The sequence below is a fragment of the Lagopus leucura genome, unplaced genomic scaffold (assembly GCF_019238085.1).
Source record: "Lagopus leucura isolate 7727_CA_CO unplaced genomic scaffold, USGS_WTPT01 Super-Scaffold_100021, whole genome shotgun sequence".
Lineage (NCBI taxonomy): Eukaryota > Metazoa > Chordata > Aves > Galliformes > Phasianidae > Lagopus > Lagopus leucura.
The window spans coordinates 99,877-121,531 of record NW_024962274.1 but is presented as its reverse complement, the minus strand read 5'-3'; the positions used below and the strand labels follow the sequence as shown (position 1 = coordinate 121,531).

At 42.5% G+C, this 21,655-nt stretch overlaps 1 protein-coding gene across 2 annotated transcripts in view; it reads right to left on the bottom strand.

Moving 5' to 3' along the window:
- Positions 1 to 583: 583 nt before the first annotated feature.
- The window catches only part of ABCC5 (ATP binding cassette subfamily C member 5), a 38,235-nt gene continuing 17,163 nt past the window's right edge, over positions 584 to 21,655 (bottom strand). The window contains exons 6-30 of one of the 2 annotated variants that reach the window (XM_042878603.1): positions 20,361 to 20,594; positions 20,075 to 20,248; positions 19,461 to 19,608; positions 19,143 to 19,291; positions 18,426 to 18,533; positions 16,336 to 16,686; positions 14,894 to 14,965; positions 14,650 to 14,774; positions 13,965 to 14,037; positions 13,277 to 13,480; positions 12,903 to 13,046; positions 11,434 to 11,536; positions 10,582 to 10,766; positions 9,430 to 9,576; positions 8,930 to 9,059; positions 8,313 to 8,466; positions 8,052 to 8,180; positions 7,121 to 7,307; positions 6,621 to 6,710; positions 5,043 to 5,232; positions 4,318 to 4,477; positions 3,826 to 3,904; positions 3,251 to 3,364; positions 2,800 to 2,964; positions 584 to 2,106 (exon numbers count right to left, since the gene is read on the bottom strand). In XM_042878603.1, coding sequence (XP_042734537.1) covers positions 2,005 to 2,106; positions 2,800 to 2,964; positions 3,251 to 3,364; positions 3,826 to 3,904; positions 4,318 to 4,477; positions 5,043 to 5,232; positions 6,621 to 6,710; positions 7,121 to 7,307; positions 8,052 to 8,180; positions 8,313 to 8,466; positions 8,930 to 9,059; positions 9,430 to 9,576; positions 10,582 to 10,766; positions 11,434 to 11,536; positions 12,903 to 13,046; positions 13,277 to 13,480; positions 13,965 to 14,037; positions 14,650 to 14,774; positions 14,894 to 14,965; positions 16,336 to 16,686; positions 18,426 to 18,533; positions 19,143 to 19,291; positions 19,461 to 19,608; positions 20,075 to 20,248; positions 20,361 to 20,594 — 3,717 coding nt within the window. In that variant the 3' untranslated portion in view covers positions 584 to 2,004. Of the gene's footprint in view, positions 2,107 to 2,799; positions 2,965 to 3,250; positions 3,365 to 3,825; positions 3,905 to 4,317; positions 4,478 to 5,042; positions 5,233 to 6,620; positions 6,711 to 7,120; positions 7,308 to 8,051; positions 8,181 to 8,312; positions 8,467 to 8,929; positions 9,060 to 9,429; positions 9,577 to 10,581; positions 10,767 to 11,433; positions 11,537 to 12,902; positions 13,047 to 13,276; positions 13,481 to 13,964; positions 14,038 to 14,649; positions 14,775 to 14,893; positions 14,966 to 16,335; positions 16,687 to 18,425; positions 18,534 to 19,142; positions 19,292 to 19,460; positions 19,609 to 20,074; positions 20,249 to 20,360; positions 20,595 to 21,655 lie in introns of those variants that run through there. The other variant, XM_042878604.1, reaches the window with a different exon arrangement.

The window sequence follows — 21,655 nt, the reverse complement described above, 5'->3', positions numbered from 1 at the left end:
CCAGGGCTGGCATCGGGAAAGCTGAAGGAACTCCCAGCCTGGAAGAAGAAGGAGGACAAGGTCAGTGGCAGCCTTAGGCCACTTCATGTTCTCTCTCTCCCTTAAAAAGTATTCAGACCTCAACCAATGACGCTTTATGTGCTGCTGCCTTCAGGCCACAGTCTAAGCCCTGTGAATGGTATGGTTTACCTACCGTAGTGGTCAGAATGCTCACTGCTGTGACCCTGCAGTTGTGTTACTTTATAAACAGTAACACACGTAGGTAAAGAACATGAAAATATCCCAGCCTAAAAGATTTTCTGTATTCCACCTGGCCTCCCCATTGCTATGACTTGAGCACTAGTATTATAAATCGTTACTCTCTGTCCTGCTCAGCACAGACACGCACTGCCAGCCTCCTCCACACTGGAGGGCACAAGTTACCCACTGCATTTGCTTGAAGAAAAAAACCCCACTCTGAAGGAAAAAAAATGAGGCCGTGGTGCAGAGAGGAGAAGAAAGCCAGGCTGCAACAACTGACACAGGGCTCAGAAAGGTGAGAAGTGATTTACACGCTCAAAACAAACGGCTGAAGCCAATACAATTTACAAAACCCAAAATAGTTTTATTTACTTTTCAGATTTTTGCCTCGGCGAGACATTCTGCAAACATGCTAAGGCTACAAAATGCCCAAGTTGACAAAGACATGCAACGCTGACCATTCCATAAGTCACGGCTATTAGAGGAGCGACCGTGCCCAGCGGGCCGCAGGTCCCGTCGGACAGGGATGGCGTACAGTGATCATGGCAACGCACTACACAGGACCTAGTAACCTGAGGTAGGTCTCTTCACAGTAAGAAAACAACATCCTACACCAGTGTTACATCCTGATCAGCAGGAACCCGTCGGAAGTTCCCGGAGACGTGGAGTGGGGGACTGTTTCCTTAACAAGTGTGCAATAAAGAAACAGGAAACATTGGTGTTGTTTGACCTTAGTATACGTGAGCGGAACAAAGAGTTAGTGTTACTCATGCCAGTGAAAGCCAACCTAAACCTCTGAGGGGTGTTAGCAGCTTCAAGATAAAGGAGTCAGTCAGTTGGAGCAACTTGGAAAAGGCTTTCCTGCCAGCATACAGGGTAATGGTTTGAACCTTACGATTAATTTGTTACACATCATTCCATAAACAGTTACATTCTGGTTGTGTTAGATCAGCGAAGCAGAAAGAGCATAAACCCTGCTGACACAGTCAGAAATACTGCATCGAGACACTGAGAAAATGAGGCCTTAACGTGACCCAGGAGTGGTTCTCCAGTCAGGAGATCACTAAAAACCCTGCTTTGGGAAAGCATTATGGCAAGCAGCAGCCGCTGCCGTGTGAACATGAGCGATGCTCCAAACAGCTTTGATAAATTACAATGCTATAGAGTTACACCACAGTGCTCTTCTCCCCTGTGCTAGACAACAATGTGACAATAAAGGACACTATTGCAAAGCTTCACTTCCACTCAGACACGCAGAAAATCTGGCACTAGGAAAAGACGCCGTAGGAGACAAAATGGTGTCTGATACAGCCTGATAACAAAGCCAGATCTCGGGTACCATAAACTGTACAAAAATGATAGAAAAGAATATGCACTGTTATTAATACAGTGCTTATTTTAATATAAAATAAACAGCTTACATTTCCACTGTAAATATAGGCTATATACAGAATTATGTATAGATATAGCTACATGTATAAAGCTTCATTATAGGCCTCTGATACATTTATAACTATGGCTCCCTGAGCCATTCGTAGAGTGCATTTAATAACCAAAAAATTAGTAATATGATTATGGAATAAATACAATAATAAAAACATGAAGAATTCTTCTGACACGGGTTTAAAAACTCTCTGGCTTGACATACTGTGCTAAAAAATAAAAGATGAAAAGGCAATAATCTGCTTGGAGGAGGAGGGAGAGCTGGCCTGCCACAGGCAGGGAGTGTAGCTCTCCCAAATTAAAGTGACTTTGCCCTGAATTTTAGCCCTTGACAGCGACCTTGTTCTCTGCAGCAGCAAACATAGCATAGAAGCGCGAGTTCTCATTGGCCAGGAGGGCAGACGGCGTGTCGAATTCCACCACCTAAAAACAAACAAGGCAGGTAAAGCACGTCAGGAGGAGCAGCAGAAGATGGATTCCCACCCACGCCCCCTTGGACCTGTCACATGGCAGTGAGGAAGACGAAACTTGGCAGCCTTTAGGTGAGACAACAGTGAAAGCATCTGCCTTCATGCTCTGACGCTACAACCAGGGATGTTTAAACTACACTACACAGATGCTGGGAGAACCCAGCAGGCAGCAACCTCTGGTGGCTCTGGCAAGCAAACTGAGGCAGATGCTCTGGTTTTTACTTTCTTTACATTCAAGAGTGTTCTCAAGTGTTCCTACGTTTCCCTTTAAGTGTTTATAGCCTAAAAAGTGCTTATCTGTCACATGTCAGTTCGGTATCAGAATGCTTTGCAAACTGCTGCTGAGCTCCAGCAGAGGTGCTTACATCGTTACCCACACCAAAATTAAACCTACAAAGGACAATCAGAAACACTTTAAGGAGTTTGTTACTCTGTGGTATTTTCTTGGAATGTAAAAGAGATTTTTCCATCTTTGATCTTGTCATGTTGAGGCAATTACTGACGTCGTTGGAGAATTACAACCAAGGATGTGAAGGAACACACAGGATTTTCTACAGCAATGCCAGCTGTTCCTTCAGTTTAGCCCATACACGTGGCACCACCAGACTGCAACAGGAACTGAAGCCACAGAAGTCTTTCTGCTCACCTGTCCTTGTGTTAGCACCATGATCCGATCGGAACCCAGTACCGTATGCAGGCGATGAGCAATTGTTAACATCGTGCAGTCTGCAAATGCCTCTCTGATGGTCTCCTGAATCAGCAAGTCAGTCTCTGTGTCCATAGCAGCTGTTGCTTCATCCAGTATCAAAATCTGAAAGCAGTGCATAATCCTGGCTGTTACTTCACAGTGACTCTGTCCCTTTCTGAATATTGAAATATGCAGAACGGGCTGAATTGCCAGCTGTGGCAACTCCTGGTCACAGCAATCTTTACAGAGTTGTGGTCACAAAGGCAGTTTTGACAAGCACATTTCACCCTACACCAGTATCTGTTGGTGCAACACCTGTACCAGCTTGAATAAATTTGAATGAAAAAGAAAGCCATCTCTCAATGCTACCAATCTGATATCACCAGCTTTCTCCCATCAATCAGCTCACCTTGCAGCGACGCAGCAGAGCTCGAGCTATGCACAGTAACTGCCTCTCTCCAACTGAAAAGTTTTCCCCATTTTCCATTACTTCTGAGTCGAGTTTCATAGGCAGCTGGGCAACCTGCGTGGGAAAGGAGAGAGAAAAAAGCCTCAGAGCTGAACAGGCCTCTTGTGTCTCTAAGGCACGACTGCCACAGCATGGAGACTTGCTGCAGAAAGCCTCACAAAGGACAGATTTTAACTTCTGTATGAATATGCATGTGTGACATTTACACTTAAAAATGTAAATGCAGAATGCACATCTACCTAAGGCACACAGAACAGCATCACTTTTGAAATTCTGTAGATCCTGAAGAGTCTCTGTGATGGAGCAATGCTCTGCTGTGCTATGTACTAAAGAGTAGCTTTTGAAAGGTGGCATTCTCCAAACATTCCATCTCATCTTTAGAAATAAAGCACTGCAAAGGGAAAAAACTGCAGAGAAATACCTCTACAGGAGGGTCTCTGAATTAGCCACTAGTAGAATGTGTAGCTTGGAAAGCAAAACACAAACAGCTATCCCACAGACACCATAATACTTACACACTCCTTCATGTGAGTCCTCTCCAAAGCAACCCAGATTTGTTCCTCACTGTATTGATTGAAAGGATCCAAGTTTGATCTGGAGGGGGAAGCAGAAAGTGTAATCAGAATTTGTTTTTCAGCAATGAATGGCAAAACAGCAGTGCAGTAATCTGTCCAGATGGACAATTCCCATCTAACATCCACTGAGAGAATTTCCTTGCCAAGGAAATCAGATGTTCCCACTATATAAGTAGCCAAGAAATTACAGAGTAAAAACAGAAGACAAAGATGCAAAAATTTCAAGCAAATCTAAAGGAGAAGCAAGAGATCCACAAAGGATGATCACTGAGATGATTCCACATGGAGTCACCTAAGCCCATTTACCTGAGCTTTTTGCTCTGTTGTAAAAACAGAACAGAAGCCAGGATGCCTTTGGTCTAGTCACAACCATCTCATTCAGTGTGAGCTGGCAGCTGCCTTGTCCTTCCTGACTTATTATGGTGCACTGACCTTACAGTGCCACTGAACAGCACCGGTTCCTGAGGGATTATTGAGAGTTTGCTGCGAAGATCTGCCAAACCAATGTCGTTTATTTTCACTCCATCAATTTTAATGCAGCCTCCAGACAGTTCAACCAAACGAAAGAGTGCCATTCCAAGGGAAGACTTCCCTAAAAACGAGACAGGAAAACATACCAGTGTAGAAACTAGTATCAGAATCACAGCAGATTTGAGACGAGACAGCATTTCAAAACTTGTCCTTTAGTAGGAGTGGTGATTTAAAATAACCTGAAGTAAACAATGGTGTAAGTGCTGAGGTTCAGCATTTAAACTTGTAAGCAGCAACAACTGCATATTTAAAAATCCCAATTTGGAGCTGGTGTAAATCAAACTCCTGAGACAGCGTAGAGCCAAATCTACCTGCAGCACCAGCACAAACATCTTCCATGACACTCAAATAAGCTACAATGAGTAGGCAGCCTCCTGTGCTGCTCAGTGGCTTGGGGTGTTAAACACTGTAAGCATATTGGGGCTCAGGCACAGTAGGATACGCCTCTGTTTTAAAAGGAAGCTTGTTTTTATTGTTTAGGGATCCCACTCACGTGTGTGTGTGTGTGAACAGATGGCAGCTTACTGGACCACTCTTAGGCAATCCACTTATTCAAACACAGAAACCAGACCCACCAACCGTCCTGTAGCTGCAGTATGTTAGCTCTGCCTGGTGTTCCTCCTTACCCGAGCCCGTCCTTCCCACAATGCCAATCTTTTCCTTGGGTTTGATGGTAAAGGACACTTTTTTAAGCACCAGAGGGAGATTTTCTCGGTACCGCATCTCCGCGTTTTCAAAAACAACTTCACCTTCCTGCGGCCAGTCCAGAGGGGGAGCTTTGTTCTTAATTCGAGCAGGAGCTTCCAGGGACAGAGTCTTTAAAAAGAAAAGGAAAGTTCAGTTTCCAGTAAACAAAGCACTAAAAAGGAAAGCTGCAGCTTTCAGTAGCTCTCTGCAGACTCAGCCCACATCGGTGTGCAGCAGCTTTCAGATGAACGGTGTGGCTGGATACAGGACCAGTTCTCAGAAGCAGTTTCTCAGTCTCTCACTGCCACACTAGAATTCCCTGCTGCTGCCTCAATAATGACACTGGACCTTCTTCCCAGCAGCGTTTTTCATCAATAGAATTAAAGATGTATTTTAGGCCTATTTTTTATGTCCACAATCTTATTGAGTTTTCTGATCTTCCAAAAATTAGATGTGACATCTGCTATATTTCTGTGTCTCTTTGGCTGTGCTGTGCCAGGGTCTCCTCTGTTGATTCTGACACAGAAGAAAACACCTACGTGAACTATTGTACAAATATTATTCTCCTATTCCTCATTCTTTCCTGTTTTGTTAAATCATTGAGCCAGTCAGGCCCCTTCCAGCTCACTTTCACTGTTACAGCCCTCAGCAACAGTCCCTCATTTAAGCAGTTCACACCTTATGAAAAGCAGAACTTCTAAAAATCAAAAGGATATTTAACATGTTTAAAACAAGGATCACTTTCTCATAGTTGCACAACCAGCCTCAGAGAATGGCAGAAATCCTGTCAGGAGATAAATGTCACACAGCTTTAAGCACCTAAATGCAAACATCTCCACTGAATCACAACCCATCGACTCCTTCATGGTAACTACAAAGAAGTCAATATTTCTACAGTGTGATTTCTCTGCATTTTAATTAAAAACATTCAGAATGGTTAATAATTGGCCTGTGGAGAGACCCTTTTTCTTACACTGCCTATAGAGAGATCCCACGAGGATTTTGTCAGTTGTGGACACCTGCAGTAACCTAAGCCAGAGGCAGATTAGTTGCACCCTCAAGGGTTTGAGAAAAACAATGGTCTTCTGCCAAAGAACAGGCTATCTCTGAGTTTGGTGCTCAAAAAACAACCTCAGTGCTTACACTGAAAGAAGCCAAGCCTCAAATTTGGTAAGACACCCAGCCTTCCACTTTAGCTTCACAGTAGTTTCAGAGTTTCATAATAAAATGTCTGTCTGGAGAGATGAGCAAGACAAAGATAATTTCAAAAAGCATAACTTATTTGGGATCTCAAATGATAGCTTATAAAACTTGTAACTGTAGCCTACGACTACAGGCTTTGTCACTGAAGGCCAGGAGTGATAAACCATTTCACTTAGTGCAGTGAGAGGGATCAGGCAGTGCCTGGCACACCACTGTGTGGTACACATTTCATACTAAGGTGGACCATAGCTGGCCTCCTCTTCTCTTACCCTCGTGACAAACGAGAAATTCAGCTGAATGTGCTGCTGCCCTACCTTGATGTAGTGATCGATCCTCTCCACCGACGTGAAGCGAGCTTCTGTTTCTGAAGCAAGTCTGACTGTAAACTGGAATAACCCTGTTAACTGGATGATGGGAGGAAACAGAGAGAAATGTATCTTTTAATTGATTTAATGACTAAGCTAAAGGATACTTGCCGCAAGTACTCTTGTCTTGGACCCCTTACATTTAACTTCAAGATAACCTTCATTTATGAATTGCTTCAAAAGCCAGAAGCTTAGGAAGGTTTCCCACAAGCAACAGCCTTAAGTATTAGCCATCTGGATTCTGTAATGTTGTGTTATTACCACCAGGAGGCAGAACAGGGCAAACAACAGAACCAGTAACCATTCTGAGCCATGATGCTGACCCCCAATTGACTTCCCCCCATCTTTTCCCATTCTTGTATATTTAGGAAGCATTCACTGGTCTGTTACTCTCACTTATTACTGTGAGGTACATTCAATAAGAGAGTAAGTCATGCAGACACACTCACTTGCACAGCATATGAGATAGCCAGTCCAGCATAGGCTGGAGGAATCTGGCCATGCATCAGAACAATCATAAGGCCAGTGGTTGTGATAAGAGCAATGCTGATAATGTCCAGCCGTACAGCCAGCCAGCGCATTGCACAGCTGAACAGGTAAAATGGTGCCTGATTGTCATCAAGGAGCTCCTGATACCTGAAATACAGAAATAAGATGTTAGTATACCTTCCTGAGCTCGCAGTGCTACAGAAAACCTAGCATTCTGCTATCTGATCTTGCAATTCAGTTTCACACCAATCACAGCTGCACAGAAGAGTGCTTTCCTGCTCCATTTCATCTAAGCTGCTATCTAAGCACTGTCTTCCCAAAACCTCTGGGACAATTTTCTCTTGCTCCCACGCTGCTGGTCTCATGACACCTTGCACCTGCAGTATCTGACATCGTTACAGCAGGTTCTCATGGAAGCAAATACCACTCACAGGAGAGAGGTCTCACTTTCCCTCACTATCAGTTATTCTGCAGTTTTAGCTGACACCAGAGAAAACCAAACGTAGTCCATGACAAAGTGGATAATAGTCACTCAAATACTTGATAAATGTTGTCTAGGTATACAGGTGCACAGCTCACCAATAGGCACACAGGGGATTAGTTAACATGCCAAAAAATTGCCTTCACCATTATCATTGCCACCTGCTGCAGAGAAGCCCAGAAGGGGGCACTCATCTGGGACTCCAGCACTGTTCTTCCCAGTTGGCTACCAGACTGTTTTTCCTTCCCATTCTCCTTCTTGCCCTTCCTCATTTTTCCTCCCAAAGAATTAATTTTCACTGTTACACCCAATGTATGTCACCAGCTAAACACCAGTAAAGTCCTTCTGAATGTTAAGCTGTCACACTCTGCTTTTTGCTCCATCACTCTCAGCTAGGTATTCAGACTGACCTGTGCAGGAATTCCTGTCCTTTGTGGTATGCATGGATCGTGGAGAGCCCCTGTATGCTGGATGTAATGTGAGACAGGAACGGAGACTGCGTGATGTTATCCAGACGCTTGAGCTCTCGAATAAAGACTCTGGAAAGAAAGAAGCACTTTCAAGTGCCATGTACAACCACTGTACTGATGCATATTTATTTAAAGATCCCCGTTTCCCTACTAACAGGTCAAAGTATCTCTACTTTTAGTCACAGCAGCTGAAGCACTTACCTAGACACAGCATGCAGAACCATGAACAGGACGATGAGGGGACCCACTGCCACCAGGAACCAAGGGAATACCCCAGAAATCACCCCCACACAGAAGAACACAAGGATAACGTTCTGGATGAACATTTCTGCTTGAAATGGCAAACGAACATCCACTGGAAAAGAACAAGGGAAAAAAATTTGAGTACAGGAGGCTAAAACAACCCGTATAAAGCAATTCAGTCCAGCTGTGCATCATCACTGACAGGAACAGTGGTTTCTCATGGCTTTTTTTGAATGCAAAATGTGTCATCATTAGAGGCACTTTGATCTTCTTAAATGCTAGTTGTTCTTCCAATTATTCCCACTAAGAGAAATAGCACTGATGCAGCTCTGACCGAATTGCCACCTTTTCTGCTCATGAACTTCACTCTGATACTCCAGGTTCTCCTGCATTAACTGCTAAGACTGTCACATGCAGACTGCAGGTGCAAAAGCAGCTATGCATTTTCTTATAAGTGAACAGACAGACCTGAGATATCAGCTGCCTCCTACAAGCACAACCCTGCTATGTCCCAACTCCTGCTGAGTCTATTGCAAGTGACAAGAGAGACAGGGGTGGAATCTACACTGACATACCTTCATCCATGTCTTTGGAAAACCTGTTGAGAATCCGTCCAGTAGGCGTAGTGTCGAAGAACTTCATGGGGCTACGCAGAATCCGCCTGAAGAGCTCATCATGGAGCCTCGAGGATGCTCTGAGAGTTCCCTGACAGTGCAGCAGATGTTAGAGCATTATGAAAAGATGTCTGTCTGTCTGTTACTGACACTGATCTCTCTCTCCAGGCATGAAAAAAAAAATTCTGCCAATTTTCCCTCTTCAATTTTAAGTATAGTTTTTTTCCCCACACACTTTGCACTTTCAGTCAGTGAAAGGAATTAATTCAAGCAAAAATTTAACGGAAAGCATGATACACCTCCAAGAGATGACACAACAGAGATCTTACAATCCATGATCTGACTTTATCTGGCTCCAAAGTGCCTCTCGAAGTCACCAAAATCCCAGACAGCAACGTGCCAAAGCAGGGATGGAGGGGTAGGGATGCATGAGAAAAGCATCAGGCAGCACTGACACTTACCTTCACAAAAACAACACCACGAACAGCTTTCAGAATCAACATCACTGCCATAGACAGTGCATAGATGCCAGCATAGTAGTGCATGTGGGGGTTATCTTTCATGCTGTTACTTATGACGGTGTCATTTCCCAAAGTCACAGTGGTGTTCTGCAGGAAATTCAAGGTTTCAGTGAATAGTTAAGATAAGGATTAAGCACATACTTATTCCACATGGTAGAATTTAACTGACCCCCATCACTGATTGTTTTTGACACTTCTATTCTGAAGAAAGTACTTCAGTAATCTTTGGATACTTCAGAAAGTGGTAGGTGATATGTGCTATTTCTGTAGCATCAGAAACTCCCTAGAAGGTTGCTTCATTTGATTCCTAATCTCCCATTCATACCTATTGTTTCTTGTGCTCTGCAGAACGTCAGATACTTGTACATCACCAGTGCTTTTACAAAGAACTATTCACCTTGGATGCGTGTTCATTGTCTCCTTAAGCACAGTTATTTTCTGCCAGGATGCAGAATTGCTTTAATAACACACTGTCATACATTTTTTTTAAAGTATACGTCAGATCTCATTATTTATTTTAGTACTGCTGGCAATGTGCACTTCAATATCTATTCTCAGAGACCAGGATGTTTAAAGCCTAACCAAAAAAAAACAACCCACAAACCCAACAGTCATATTTGAATTTTTGAAGGCAATAAGACTTGCAATCAAAGCCCCTAGAGTGGAAAAGGCCCAAGCAATCTTCAGTCATTATATCCTTCAAAGCGGCTCCAGGAGTCATTTGACATAAAGCCATAAACCTAACAAGAGTCTCCTGCTGGAGGTAAGGTCACATTCAAACAAAAGGCAGCACTAAAACCAGCAATTCTTCCTGCAGCTTGCTGGGGCCTCTTTCACATTTTCACTTCCTTCTCTTTGACAAACCAAGGCAAGGAACAAGAGGGCAGTATAAAACCCCATGAGCTATTACATCTTTTTCATTACTGGAGTTCTCATTCTTGAGATGGAACTCTCTAGCAAGATCACCTCTTGGGAAGCCTTACAACTTCAGTTAGGAAGCCCCGTTTGGTCTCCTGGGACTGCTTGGGATGAGTCTGAGAGCAACTCCCCTGCTCATTAAGCAAAAGAGAATAGAAATGCTGTTTATCTTACTCCGCTGCCTTGCTTGATCCAGAAACTCAGCCACCAGTTGCTAAAAGCCGTGCTGCCCACATTCAGCACAAACAGTGCCATTATCACAAGGAATGCAAAGGGGCCTCCGGCTGCCTGAATGTAGATGCCATAAACAGACCAGGGGACAGAGCCTTTGCCTTTCTCTTCCAACTGAACCAGTTGGCCTGTGAAACAAGAGGAGGGAGGAGTGAGGAAAGTTGCTCTTTTGTGAGTTTGTGAGCATACACAAAACAAAAAGTGGCTTCCACTCTGTACAGAATGCTTTCAGAAACACTCATTATTTAATATGTGGAAAATAATGGTTGTTTTTCAAAAAGTCACAACTCTTCTGCAGAATCATTCAAGTCTGAAAAAGCTTAATCAGCACAGACTTCAATACTACGAGTCTCACCAAGGCTTCTAAAATCCTGCTAAGGGTCAAAGTTAACATTAAACAGATAACCCCACAACAAAGGTCAGACCTTCAGATTCCTCATACATAAACATCATGTCCTGCCTAGAAATGTGCGAGTGCCAAGCCACACACACTGCCTTCTTCAGATAAGAGGAGAGGTGGTGCTGGAGACAGAGCACTGTGAACTCCTTTGCACCAGTGGCATCTGATCCGTGGCAGACTGACCAAACTTCTCATCACTGTGCTGGCACCAACACTGAATGAATTCCTGAATGCTCTCTGCCCGCTGCCTGAGCCCCATCGACCGCAATGAACCGCCAGGACTTGAGAGAGCTTTCCAAACCTAAGAGGTGCATTCATAATGAAGTTTGAAAGCAAACATTTTGAGCTTATCAGTGTATGAATAACTGCAGTACAAAACTCAACTACGCAGTTACCCTCTTCCTTCTTCACAACCTTCTCCTTCTTCACAGAGCCTGCTTTGGTGCCTTTATCCTGGGGTCTTTTCAGTGAACTGTTTGTGTTCTTCTTTATGTTAATCTGTGGGAAAACAGTGACACAAAACATACAGGAATAATTTTCCTTTACATTTTCACAGCTGAACCAAAAGTTCTTCTTAATAAGCTGCCTCCTAAACATAAAAGCTTTCAAAAGCATAGCACTGATTTCAGGGGAGATATAAATTTCGCTGTTATTATGGATGATTGCCAACTCTGATGGATTCAATTCTCCTTCTCTATTGACCTGAACTGCTACAAATCTGCACTGGTGGTATGCAAGGTTTAGTTTTAAGCCATTTTGGAAATATATGCATACGTAGTAGAACTATACTTCTACTACAGCGAGATACAATCTCCCATGTCCCTTAGAATAATAACTCAATGTTATTAAGAGGCTTTGTTTTCCCCAGATGCTCCCTCTAGCCTTTCTCCCAGGAGAGCTCTTCGTGAAACATCCCTAAGGACTAAGTCAGGCTTCCAGAAATCAGATGGCCAAACACTAAACTGCTCACACAACTGCTGTTCTAAACCTGGCCACATTCCCACAAAATGGAAATGACTGTCTGGTCAGAGGCAGCTCAGTTTAACTGAAACCCCCTACACATCTTCAGGAACATCAGCCACCTCCCTGCACCGTAAGTGACAAGAGACACCTGGCACACATCAAACCACAGAGAATCCAACTCCAATCCCTTTCCTCTTATCCTGCAAGGAATGCAAATCAGTGCTCTCTCTGTGAGCTAGTGTTTATAGAGAGACATTGAAGGTCAGCCAAGCATGCAGGCTGGAGAATCTCATGTTAACTGTCATTGCATTCATCTTGAAACAGCAGTCCTATAATCTTCAAGTCTCACAATGGATATGCAGAGTAGTATGTGACATTCCTTTGCTTCTTTCACTAACATTCCACCGAGCACCTTCTATCTGTTCACTTACCACAATGCTAACTTCTCACAGAACTGCAGGGGTTGGAAGGGGCCTCAAAGATTGACTCAGTAATTCCTTTTTTTTTTAATCCTGAAACTTATGAGTAAGGATTCTTTCATCAATTGAAACAATAGGCTGCTGATACCTTGTGTTTCTTACTCCAAAGAATAACTTCCAGAAACAAACAGAACAAAAGTGGGAAAAATCAAGTAACTGAAAATTTAAACGTATATCCTACTGAATGGAGACAAGAGCACCACCAGAGAAAACAGTTTCTTACATCTTCAATACATGGGCTCACTGGTAGAGTCCCTTCTATTATGCGTTTCTCCAACTAAGAACTGTGATTGCAAATACAATGTGATAAAGCACAGATGATTCCACCACAAGCATACTGGTCAGACCAACACGCAAAGCTATTTTTCACTTTTCCATTTCATTGGGAAAATCAGAATGCTTTAGAATGGACAAACAAGTACCTCAATATGTGGTGTTTCTCCCAGTTGTAGGTTATTAAAAATGGCTGCATAGTCCCCACTTAAATTCATTAATTCCTCGTGACTTCCTCGTTCAGTGATGCAACCTTCTTTCATGAAGATCACTTCATCACAGTCAACAAGATACTGCAGAGAACAACAGCAAGAACAAGTCTTTATCCCTGTGCCTAATGAAGAATTAGATCACGCTCTGCACACACGCAGAAAGCTAGTTTATAAAGCTCAACTACACATTGTATAGAGACAGAGCTTTGCTATAACAAGTTGGGGCACAGCAGTCTGCAGTCCAAAGGTAACTGACCAGACAGCATTACAGGGGAGTCCAAGAAAGCAAGCATGAGAGATGTAGTTAGTACCTGAAGCTGATGAGTGATGAAAAGGACAGTCTTTGACTTCAAGTGCTTCCTTATTGCACTGTTAAAAATGTGATTTCCAACATGAGCATCTAAGGCACTAAGGGGATCATCAAGGATGTAGATGTCCCTGTCACTGTACAGGGCTCGGGCCAGACTGATTCTCTGACGCTGTCCTCCGCTCAGATTCGCCCCTCGTTCCCCGATCTGTGCAGACAAAAGCTTGTTACTTTATTTCTATGGCACTGTGATGCAGATATTCAGAACTCAAGAGATGACCGGAATGAAGCAGACTGCAGTATTTTGCCTCTACACAAACCACACACAGCTGGACACCACAGCATTACACATACATTCTATGTCTACACCTTTCTGAAATGCATTATGCAGTCTAACTCAAGGTTAACATGCTTCAAGTGTTGCAGCACTTTTTTGCTTAGCTATTTTAAATCAAGTTCAAATAGCTCCTGTTTAGGCAGCAAAATACACAGTGAAAACTCCCATAATGGTAACCTCTAAGCCAAAAACATGGACTACCCTCAATAGCTTTGGTGCTCAAGGTGCATCCAGCAGCTCGGCTTATTTGCACAGCATTATTATGGTGTTCCCCCTCACTCCAGTTCAGCAAATTAGAATTCTACTTTTTTTTTTCTGCAACTACTAAGTAGTTTATTAGAAGCAAAGTTTATACCTCTGTCAGGTCCCCATTTGGAAGGATGGCTAGGTCAGGTCTTAGACAGCAACCATTCAACACAGTATTATATCTAAAGAACATGGATTAGATAAGTAATAAGAACACTTTTCTTTCCCAAAGTATCTAACTAGCACAGCATTATTTCACTTTCTACACTAATAGCAGACATTCCATCAGTCTTAAGCAAATGATCTGCCTTCGATTCCCAAGAGAAAAGTTTGGATAATAATTTATTATCAACTTCTCATGTCCTGGAAAGGTGACGAGGCAATTTATTTTCAAGGATTGCTAGCATAGGTCCCAGGGGTGGCCTCCACTAGAAGAAGGTCACATAATGTGCCCAAACATAGCAAAGGGAGTTATTGTACTCAGAGGGCAGGGCCAGGACAGCAAGAGCAAATGTCATTTCAGTGCTGCTCCACAGCAGCTGCTACAAGCAGAGGTCAGATGGCACTTAAGCATGAGGTGCAGCCCTCACCGCAGAGGAGCAGTGACAGCCATCAGCCACAGCGACCACACACAAGAGATTCAGACTCTTAAATGAATCTTAAAGGAGTCTGACAGACAGATCTCCAAAAGCAGGGGTAGGTTTTAACTGCAGCACACTCTGCATTAAGTTTTCCTTCACTTGGGCCAGGAACTCCTAAGCTTTCGTGGAAATGAGCAAACATTTCTGACAAACCTTTCTTCATCGTACTCTCTGCCAAACAGGATGTTGTCCCGAAGCGTGGCATTGAGAATCCAGGCCTGCTGGGCCACATATGCAAATGTTCCACTTACTGCAATGCTACCCTCCAAAAGGGTCATCTGGAATTCAAAACCATGAAATTATGCCAGGCCATATCTATAGACAGTCTCCTACACAGGGTAAATAAGCAAAATGGGAGATAAGAAAGAAGAGCAGAAGTCAAAAGAGAACATCTCACCTGCCCTAAAATTGCTGAAATAAGTGAAGTTTTTCCACTCCCCACACTGCCACAGATTCCAACAAGTCTTCCCTAGACAGAAAAACAACATACGCATGGTAGTCATTACATTCATTAATTACATTCTCCATCCCTTTCAGGACTACCCTTTTATCTCAGAGATTAAAACCAGACAGTAATGACAACTGAAAAAGGACAAAATAGAAATGCAAGTGAGACAGTGTTCTAATTCTCCAAAAATAAACACTGAATACTATTCCACTGTGGACTAAAACCAGAGAGACTCCACAGGTGAAAAGGAATGTATCTTAAGATCAGTTTCCTTCTGACTGAGCCTGACAGAAGCCCAAGCCCACAGAATACTGCATACAGCCAAAGTTCCAAGGTCTGCCTGAACAGAATACACCAAGATGCTCCTGAGAGCCTGGTTTCCAAAGTCCTTTCGCTGTCTTCAGGGGGTGACAGACCAGATTAAGAAAAAAAGAATCTGTATCTTAGCCAGCAAATAAAAAAGGACATGACTGCTGTGAAAAGAGAAAAATCCACAGATCAATGAAAGGTTTCACACAACTGATTTACAACACCTGGTCAGTGTGATAAGAAAAAACAAAGAGGGGAGGACTGAACAAAAAGCAGATTTTCAGAAATACACATCCATTAGAAATCTCAGACTGTAAGATACAATTTGCTAAAAACCACAGACCAAGAAAAAGCTGGAATCCAGTCACTCTGAAGCAGTTATCCACAATAAAATGGGTGGGCTGATATCCACATCTAACAAGGAATACATTCAGCAAAACTGTTCTTCCTTCCATTAAAAAAATGTTAAAGTGGGCAAAAAGGGTACACAGCTGCTTTTATATTTGTAAAAGATACCATGTATTACTTGGAGGATTCTCTTTGAGTTTATACATGCTTTTACCTGTCTTGGAATGAGGACTCCAATTGTTTCTTGAAAATCTTTCTTTGTCCTTCTACCACATTAAAATTCTCAGTGAATTAGTTGTGTATTCTTCAATTAAAATCCACCTTTATATTCTATTGGAACACTTAATCAACTAAAACATTTAGCCAGAATATAACTGAGATGCTATGAAATTGTCAGATGGCTGCTGGAATTAACCATCCACCAATAGCTCACCTACATTTCTCTGCTGATTCTTTAAGCTCAATAGCTCAGATACTGAAAGCTACAGGTAGCAAAACCACGATATGAAGACTGCATATCCTGCAGCGTTCCATAGGCTGTTTGCAAAGATCCAGTTTGCTAAAATGTACAGCTGCTTATATCTAGATCAGACGCTGCATCCTAGATACTACAGTTGCCATGGATTTGAAAGCAGTGCACAAAAGCAATATGCTTCATTTCACATTCTTTATTCCAAAGGACGGCTAAATATGAGGCCTTCTGAGAGCTCACATTTTCTCCTTTCTTTTCTTACCTTTTCTATCTCCAAGTCAATGTTGTACAGAGTCCTCTGAAGCCGAAGGTTAACCAGGTGGATGATTCTGTTCTCCTCCTCGGGGCTAGGATGGTCATCACTGTCCACTAGAAGATGGCCCTTCTGTTCTGCCAGCACAGCTTGCTGTCCCTCATTCTGCAGCTTCATTTTCTCTTTCTTGCCCTTGGTTACTTTCTTGTCTTTTTTCACTTTGGGGGTCAACTTTGGTGAGCTCTGGACGCTGGCGTGGGAGAAGTCCCAAGCCAAGGTAGCATTTTTCACCTCTATCGCGGTGTGAGGATTGGCTGGTTTTTTCTTTATCATATGAACCTCTTCCATTAGAAATAAACTCTGATAGGAGTTGTGAGAGAGGTGTAAAGATGAGACACCTGATCAAGACTGGGAGACAAGCCTACGGCACACTCACGCAGCAAAACACATCAGGCTATATAGTGGGAGAAAGCTGAAGAGCAAAAGGTAGCTCATTAGTGTAAACTAACTCCAGGCGTGCTAAGTGGCTGGGGCATTCCTGGATGTGGTGGAAGGGCTCAGGTACACTAAGACTTTCAGAGAATCACAATGATCTGGGCGCCTTATGAGACAGTCTAATTCTATTCAGACTGCTCACTACTGCAGCTCTGTAATTTCCAGATACAAAACAAATAGAATGCATAGGTTGAAGAGGAGAGGACCATGACAGAAAATGACTGACTTGTCCTGAACACCAGTTCATGACAAAAGGAGATGGAATTACTTTTCTCTTCAGCCTTTATCCTTCATCTCTTCTGCTGGGAGAATGTCATCACTCACAAATTTAGCTGATCTATGCTTGGCTGCTTGACAGCAAGTCATTAAGTCCATTGCATCATGCCTTCCACCACATCCATCAGTACTTACAATCAACACAGATGAAAAAGATTTTTTTACACAGTTTAGTTAAAAATGAAAATCATTTTATCTTATATGACTTCCGTTCTGAACTAAGAAGCCCTAGTGATTAGATTTCTCAACTGCCACACTTCTTTACTTTTGAGGTTGCTCTGCCCAAATCACACGTTATTAGAAAGCCCATACTTCTTACAGAGCCACAACATCACTTACATTTCAAAGTGCTATGAGAGTATCCCTACCTTGTGTTACACTCCTTACACAAGTTAAGCTTCCTCTCTTCTCCTCTTCCCCCCAAAATTCCCTTCAGCACAACTCTACTTAGGAAAACTTGATTTGGGATAAATCAATTAGAAGATTGAATAACAAATGCTCAGAAGTAATGGGATCTCTCAGCCATTCTGTGGATTCCACTCTTTCATGACTATAATTTTCACAACTAAATTTGTTCCATGAATGCATTACACTATAAGCTATATATCATCTTTTAATATTTTTGGAAGCCCGTATGGAAATTTCTGCAATGTGCAATATTACTGTGCACCAGTGTTTACAAGAAGGCACAATAAAGGCTTGTCCTCTGAGCTCATACTGAACTACATGGTGTATTCACAGGGGTTGAAGGATGAGATCAGATTGTTTCTGTTATCTGGGTTTAATTTTCTGCCATAGATTTGTTTTAGTCAGGTCACAACTACATTTATTCCTATAATGGAACTGTTTTTTCAGTCACAATTTGCTCTGGAAATACAAAACCTGTTTTTCATGACTACAAATAAAACTCTAATCACTTGTGCAAAGTGTGCTGATGTACCACGTGACTCTTCCAAAAACAGTTTCACTACAGACAAGTTGCACTGCCTTTTCACATAGATGGCCTTAAAAGAGGCTGCAAGAATTATTATCCTGTGAACCATCTATCTCCATATTCCATCTTTAATGGTGACCAACGTCAAAATCCTGAAATCATTAAATAAGTCTATTTTGCTTCCCACAACAGTACTGTCTTTAGGCTCTAATACCTCCTGACTGGGTTTCTATCCCTTTTGCAGAATAATAATAACCTGGAATGCTAAATATACAGAAAAAAACTCCTCATATAGCAAAACAGCATTGCCTTCAAAGCGTTCTCTTAGCATCCATTGTACACATACAACACTCCACACTTCCAGTTAAAACTGCAAAGCTAAAGGCCTGCTTACCTTAAATCTGTCAACAGAAACAGATGCCTCAGATAGAGACTTCACTGAGAAAGGTGTTACTTTTAGAGCAAAAGTCATCGAATTAAAGACAGTGACCACTGTGAATGCCTGGAAACAAAACAAGTAAGAATCACATTTGGATGCAATGCACTCAACAAACAATTGCAGCCCTCTAAAGGTTGCACTGCCATAGCAGAAAGTTAAAACCATAGGAACGACCTGCAGACCACAAATAACCCTTTAAAGATTGAACATGCTCTGGAATGGTAGAGAACAGAGCTTTGTAACAAATCAAGACATCAACATTTGTAGGTCCACAGAACAAAGCAGATGGCAAAGTCTGCGTCGTTACTTGTGAAGAGCAATGTTCAAATTCTGTCTTAAGTCACAAGGGAGCAGATCTGTGCTGGTTGCATACAAGCACACTGTGAAATGGAAACACCCAGTCATCCCAAGGTTGTATCCAGATAGTGGAAAGGAGTGTTGATTCACACCCATCTTAACACCAGCCCGAGGAAGGTCAGGGCTGAAACAGCATGGAACATTTTCTGTGCAAAATACAAGACTACATCTGCTGCTGCTGCATCCATCGGACGCTCACTTCTGTCAGCCACACTGGCACACAGCAGAGAACTGGCTGAAGAGAAATGGTTTAACAGAAAAGTTACGGTAGCAGTACAATAAGGAACTCAACACTGCAATTAACTAACCACCTACCTGAGCTGCTGTAAGATCATAGCCAAGTATCATATGGACAGAAAAGGTCACCACGCTGGCAATGACTACAACTATGGGAGCCACTCCCACAGTGATGCTCTGGAAGTAGCCCGCACGCTCCAAGATTTTACGTTCTTCCTCACGAATTTCTAGAAATATAAATAGGGGAACTGAGTTTGGAGTATTTTTCAGAGGAGCACATACACAACATGCAAGTGTATATCACCACCTATGGTTCTATGCCAGGGTGATACACCGAGGTACTCAGCAATGGGACATCAGCACAACAGGACACGTTTATAACTTGTGTGAACTCACTTTGAACATTCTGAGAAAATGGTTTGACCCAGGCATACATTTTAATGAACTTTATGTAATTAAGAACTTCGTTCATCTTCTGTACACGTTCATCTGTTGTTGATACACATTTTCTTCTGAAATAAGCAGTGAGGCGTGATACAAACATCTGAAACAAAAAGTAACATGGTACACTATTAGTAAAACTCAGAAAGAGGTTATTTGACAGCAGAACTGGAAGCAGGAACAAGCGAGTGCACACTCCTCCAGGTGCAGCACTTCTCAACACCTTTCACTGAGCTCAACAGCGATACGCTCTAGGCTGAAGCACGTAAAGTTCAGTCCCCATACACAAGATGTCCAACCTCTGCCTGAACACTGCAGTTTAATTTAGCTACAAATACTTACCTGGAAATCCAATCTATTAGCTTTCCTATTTTTGTGGTGTCTTTTTTTTTTTTCTATCATTTTGAGTTTCCTGTTTCCAAATTTCTGTTTCTCACATCATCTTTAGGAACACCTTCAGTAACATGCAGCACCAAAAACAGCCTTAACTTCACACATTTCAACACTTTCTGTTCAGAACCACGCACATGTCCGGCCTGAATGAAGCGGATCTTAACTTTTCAACTTACCATTGCTGGGTAGAAAAGGATGAAGACAGCAGAGCCCAAGAAGCCAGTCGGGCCCAGAATAATTACATTGTAAACCATTCCTAAGATGGCCACGATAGGGCCCCCAGCCAACAAACTGCCAACTGCTGCAGCTTCGAACATCCTTTGGCCGTCATTGGAACACACATTAATGAGCTGAAAAACACACGTGACAGACGATGCGGGTTTCAGGCGCAGTCCATTCTCGAAGGAATACACTGCACTCCCTTTTCCGCCCAGCTGTGTCTCAAACGACACGGCAGCTCACCTCGCCAAGAGACTTCTCCTTGATGTTCTTCAGCTTGAGGATCTTCTTAAATGCCATGGTCAGGACAGCTCCTCGCAGTCTCACCCCCGTGCGGTAGTTCAAGGCCCACGTTAGCGCGAGGGACCAAGACCGCACTACTTCCGTCATAAAGATGCCAAAAACTAAAAACAAGCTGTACTGCAGGTTGGACTCACTCTGTTGGGTGTACTCCAAAAGATGTTTCACAACGAACGCCTACAGGAAGAAATGCAAGCTTGCGTGAACACCCCATCGTCCCAGAGGACCACCAGGCAACAACTTTATGTTAAGTTAGAAATAAGTAGGCTACTTTGCTTTCACAAGAGCCATCTGAAATAGAAAGCGTCTTCTTTCGAGAACTAAAGGATGACAAACAAGGAGCACTGTAACACAGCCCTGCTGAGAGCCAAGTGCTGAGCCAAATTTATTAAGAGAGTTCAATTGGCACCACATTCCTTGCAGCACGCTTCTAATCCCGTGTCTTCTAACTTAACATAAATCTGTCAGTTAGCTGAAAGCAATGCATCGTCACATAGAAGAGTTTTAAAATATAGTCACTACTTATACATCTGAGCACATTAATAAAAACATTCCTTTACGTGACATTAAGACCTTTTTACTTTATCTTTGGTCTGCTTCAAACGTGCTTATTTGATAAAAAGGAACAATGTACCTACAGTTGTGGAGGGGAAGAGTGAGAAGGACATTTGCAAAACATTCCTGGAAATAAACATCAGCAGTTTAATCGTAAAGAAAAAAACAAGCAGAAAGCACAAGGTACGCAATGCCACAAATCATCGGGGCAGGGAAAATAAAAAAGGAAAAGAAAACAAATTAACCACTCAATCCCTCCCCGTACCCTTTCCCCCCCCAAAACATGAACACTTTACCTCAGGAATCACATTGCAAATATGACCTGCAGAAAGAACGCAGCCCCCAGAACCACCAATTCCCACCTCGAGCTCTCTGTGGTCCAACGGCACAATGTAACATCATACAACTCACAATCATCAGCAATATTAAATACTATTGACTGAGAAACAACAGGTTTTTATTTGAAATAAAGCATCATCTTAAACGGTAACATCTCACAAACACGGTACAACAGGTAGAGAATTGTATAAATATACAATCTGCACATACAAGATAATTACGAAGGGTTAATATTTAACAGTTTTAGCCTCTAACATAAACTATAATTGAAACTATACACAATTATAAAATACAAGAACAGCACAGCGTGTTTTCATGAAGTCCAAAGGAAGTCAAATTTGCAG